This window comes from Triticum urartu, chromosome 3, assembly GCF_003073215.2.
Source record: "Triticum urartu cultivar G1812 chromosome 3, Tu2.1, whole genome shotgun sequence".
In the NCBI taxonomy this organism is placed as follows: Eukaryota; Viridiplantae; Streptophyta; class Magnoliopsida; order Poales; family Poaceae; genus Triticum; species Triticum urartu.
Window position 1 is genome coordinate 705,010,990 of NC_053024.1, and position 4,921 is coordinate 705,015,910.

General features: G+C 51.3%; 1 protein-coding gene across 1 annotated transcript; it reads left to right on the top strand.

The window, feature by feature from the left end:
• Positions 1-2,320: 2,320 nt before the first annotated feature.
• LOC125546051 (protein CYSTEINE-RICH TRANSMEMBRANE MODULE 3-like) lies at positions 2,321-3,199 on the top strand. The gene is made up of 3 exons (XM_048710173.1): positions 2,321-2,523; positions 2,636-2,735; positions 2,843-3,199. Exons 1-3 carry the CDS (start codon positions 2,478-2,480, stop codon positions 2,889-2,891), a joined length of 195 nt encoding a protein of 64 aa, XP_048566130.1. The 5' UTR covers positions 2,321-2,477; the 3' UTR covers positions 2,892-3,199.
• Positions 3,200-4,921: the final 1,722 nt, after the last annotated feature.

The window sequence follows — 4,921 nt, forward strand, 5'->3', positions numbered from 1 at the left end:
TTAGAGATTTTCCTTTTTTTGCGCAAGGATAAAAGAATAGATATGATGAAAAAGAAAACTAAGAAAATAATTAGGAAGCCAAAAAATAAAGTAAATGTTAACAAAAACGAGAGCAAAACTATAAAATGTTGCCAGACTCAGTGTCCATAAGATTAATCGAAGGCCCATTTATTTTTTGAATAACTTGCATTGGAGTCGAGTGGTAGAACTGGGCAGTGGTGGACCCAGGAAAACAGTAGGCCCCAGGCCAGCTTCGAAGTGCTGTAGCTACAACGATGTACAGTCAACTAAGGGAATCGCCGTCACGCCCCAGGCAGCCGGCCTAAGGGTGTGTTTGGTTGGTGTCCACACCACCACAAGCCTGGCCTGGATGGGTGCCTGAAGCATGCCTGGTCCCTGTTTTGTTTGTGTCCTGAGCAAGAAAGTACATGCCTGGCCTGGGTTGCTCAGCAATGTGATTAGCCTGGCCAGGTTGAGAAAAATAAAGAATAAAAAAGATTCCTAGCCCAGGCAGTAGGATTAGCCTGGCCCAGGCGTCCAATTTCTTATGCCTGGGCGTGCCACAGCAAGCCTGGCCTTTGCTTAAGAATTTTTTATTCGCTGGATGACTAGATGATGCAATACCCTGCCAGGGTACGAACCAAACGCACAGCTGCCAGGCTAGCCTGGGCAGGCAGGAAAGCATCACGTTACCAGGCGAATGCCAGGCACCGGATTTTTCCAGGCAAGGAGCCGAGGATACGAACCAAACTAGCCCTAAATCCGCCTCTGGAACTGGGTAAGGTATGAGTCTCCTTGGCTGCTGAAATTCAAAAGATACAAAGACAATGCAATGTATCTCCCTTCTCCCCTTTGCTGCCGTACACGCAAAGCAGCACAAGAGCTGCATGGTAGCAGTTATTGAGTACCACCTCGGCTAAAATATGAGGCACATACATACATACAATTTAATAAAACATACAACCTTTGGTGACGGACGAAGAGATCATATATGTGTGACGGATGAAAATTTCAGAGAAGAGCACCATTCTTTATTGTTAATAGGTACATATAGAGACAATAGGAGAGATGAGAAGACTAGAGTGAAATTGTAAACAAAAATCATGTAAAAATAAATAATATACTAAAATATAACACAGATAAAGAGAAAAAGAAAATAATCCAAGAGACAATTTCCTTAAAAGTAACCTAACAAAGATAACATAAGACGAGAAAGAGGGAAAAGCTAAACCCAGGATTAGAGCTATTTCCTTTTTTTTTGCGGAAGGACAAAAGAATAAGAATAGGCATGATGAGAAGAACAACTAAGAAAAATGATTAAGAACCCGAAAAAGAAAGTAAATAAAAACAAAACGACGAGCAACAAACGTAAACTTTGCCAGATCCAGTGTCCATGAGAGGTATCAAAGTCCCATTGTTTTCTTAATGCCAGGCATCGGATTCGAGTCCATGAGATTGATCTAATTCCCATTTTTTGTAAATGCCGGGCATCGGATTCGAGTCGCAGAACAGGGCAAGCTTTCAGTCTCCTTGGCTGCTGAAATTCAGAGGATAGAGAGAGAACGCAATGTATCTCCCTTGCCATGCCCATACGGTTGCTGAGACCGAAGAAACCAACGAACCAGCCAACGCCGTGATGGAGAGAAAGCAGCTAGGGCGATACGCCCAGAGCCAGATCGAGGTACACAAATATCTCAAGCAGCGGGCGGGAATCGAATCGTTTGAAAAAGCCCTCCTCGGGGTCACACGAGCAGAGCAGCAGCCGGAGGAGGGAACCGGAATCAACCGATAGATTGCTGTATCCTGGACCCCCTGTCGGCTGTTCCTGTTCCTAGTGTGAACATGTATCTTCCGGTCCAGGCGCTTCCTTGCGATAGAAGATTTATCTGCCCGCCGGCCGGCCAATCTTTCCTCCCCGGAGAGAACCTGATTCCCAACTGACCCTGATGATTTCACACAGTGTTGGGCAAGGAATATCGGACAGAGCAGCCGTCCTGAAAATCTAGTCAGAAAGCGCCGCCTCTGACGCGGTGCTTTGCATCTCATCTCATCTCATCTCAAGCCTTGGACTTCTCCGGCCGCCGACGGCGCGAGGCGGACCGTCGATCAGGCCACCAAACCCATGGGCGGACGTGTCAATCCCGACCCTTTGTACGTGTGCCTATCCGCTCAACCAACCTCGGCTATTCGAGGAGTGCTCGCTTTCGACTTGTCAGCTAATAAAGGTGGTGCTGAGGCAGAATCGAATCAAATTACTTGTCAGCGACTGCGCGGTGCGGTGTCAAAAGTTGGGGGAGAAGCTTCCGTGCTCTGCCTCTCTGTGTGTGCTATCCGTGTGCCTGAGCCTGACACCAGTGCGGCTGGCGTGTATATATAGAGGGTGCTGGAGTTGGAGACAGGTATCCATCAGCAGATCAGCTGAATCCGATCGACAGCACAGCACAGCAGAAGCAACTCGTAGCCAGAGGACATACCTGATGGAGAACAACAGGAGCAACCAGCAGGCTCCTCCACCACCGCCAGGTATTGGTCGATCTACGCTACGGACTCGTTGGGGCTCAGCTCCCTGAAATCTTCAGATAGATGAACTTGTTGCTGCTTTCGATTTGTTCATTCGTTGGTGTTGGTGTTGCAGGGTACCCAACGGCGGCTGCGGAGCAAGGCCAAGCGGGCGGGAAGAAGGGGGGGCGGGCGAGCACCAAATCCAGGGGCGAGAAGGGCTTCATCGAGGGGTGGTACGTACTCCCCACCACCAGCTACTCCATCCATCGACACCACCTCCTTAACTGTCGTTTGTGATTTCCGGCCTGACAGTGTCTGAATTTGGTGTGTGTGTTTTCAGCCTGGCGGCGCTGTGCTGCTGCTGGATCTGCGAGATGTGCTGCGACTAACCGGCCGGCGACGGCGAGGTTCCTGGCACAAGGCCTCGGTGCTATCGTACCCACGAGGAGCGTATGCGTATACAGAGAGAGAATTGTTCTTAATTTCAGTGCCCGTTGTTTTAGGTTCTACATATATACTCCTAAGGTGATGCATGCATGATCAGTACTGTACCTGCCTACCTGTGTGCGTGTGTGAGATATTTCATGTATCCGTCCGTGTGCAGTGCCATATTCATGCACCGCGTCGTGTGTAATTAACCGGTGTCTACGAGACCGATATACTACTCAGTAATACTGTGATTGAGTATTTGATTTGAGGGTGCTTCCACTGCGTATTATTCACCCATTTGCATCATCTTACTCTAGCATCATCGGGCCCCTTAAAAAAACAAAGAATCGTTTGAAAATTCTCTATTCCCTCCGCCCCAAAATAAATGTCTCGGAGCAACTCCAACGGGGCGACCCAAACAGACGCGCACTTTGTTTGTTTTTTATCCGTCTGGGTCGGCCAGACGGACGTGCGTGTCCGTATTTTAAAATGGGTCAGCTTGACCGCCCAACGGGAAGGCCGACCCAAAGGTGTCGCCGTGGGGAAAAATAATACTCCCTCTGTAAACTAATATAAAAGTGTTTAAATCACTAAAATAGTAATCTAAACACTCTTATATTAGTTTACGGAGGGAGTAAGTTGCAAGAAATAAACATAAATAAACATAATTAAACATGAAGTGGCCGGTCAAACGCCGGCCAAAGTCCACCTAAATCTAATAAACATAAAATAAAAAATTAAAAAAAAGTCTGTGCCCGCCTGCTGCCGCCCCACACGCTGCCCTAGATGTTGTCGGCCTTACTCTTGCCCTTGCCGTCGACGCCGCCGTCGTCGGTGAGGTTGATGAAGACCGGAGCAGGGCCAGCCCACCCAAGCGCCGCCTGGTACGCTGCCAGGGCAGCCTCCTCCGGCGTCTGCTGGGGCGGTGGCATTGCGGCAAGCCGCGCGCGCTCCTCCTCCTCCTCCTTGAGCCGGAGCGCCTCCGCGTCGCGTTGGAGCATGGCATCATAGCACATCTGCTCCTCGCCGTCGGCCTGCTCCTGGCGGTGTCAGTGCTCCTTCCATTGCTCGAGGTGGGCCGCCTCCTCCTCCGGCGTCGCAGTGAAGTGGACGGGAGGCGCGCTCACCCACTCGCGGTACTGACCCGTCCACGAGTAGGCCTCCTCCGGCCAAGTGGGGGGAGGCGGGGAGCGCTTACGCGTCGGCTCCGGCTTGGGCCGCGCTTGGTGCACCGGGATGTGCAGGCGCCGGCGACCAGGGCGGAAACGCGTCGCTATCGGAGGAGGAGGGGGAAGGGGAGCACGGGAGGATGAGGCGCCGGGGGTGCCCTTGCCCTTGCCCTTGCCATTGCTGCTGTCGAAGATGCCCATGGCTAGGGTTTGCGGTAGCCAGCGAGGAAGCAAATGGTCGGCTCCGGCTTGGGTTAAAAAAGGACGCTTCCACTGGCTGATGCGTGGGCCCGCTGTCCGTGGTCGTCATGAATAAGACGACCGGTGGCGGTTGGGTGGCCGCCAGGTGGGGACGCGGCGGACGACGAGGAGACGCGCGGCGCGTCCGCTTCATGTCCGCGCTGACGCATTTCAGACGCAATTTTAGGCCGAAAATGGGTCGGCGCGGACGCCAGGCGGACACGATTTGAATTTGGGTCGGCGCGTTGGGCGGCCACTTTTGTTCGCGCCGATCCAAACGGATGCGGATGGACGAAATGGGTCGCCCCATTGGAGTTGTTCCGGAGTATTTATTAGTACGTGAACAGAGCAGGAGGAGGGAAACGGATGGAACTGAAGCACTCGAACCCCCCTTTTCTTTCAAGATAATAAAGAAAAGCTTGAATCCTGGTGGGTAGTGTCGACATGCATCACCCGGAGCTCCTTTGTAGCTGAAGTTTCAGCCGGCTTATCTTTCCCGGGACAAACTTGGTTCCCAGTGATGTCACACACCTTTTTTAATAAATAAATTTTTTGATTCTAAACCCATGATCGACATGATA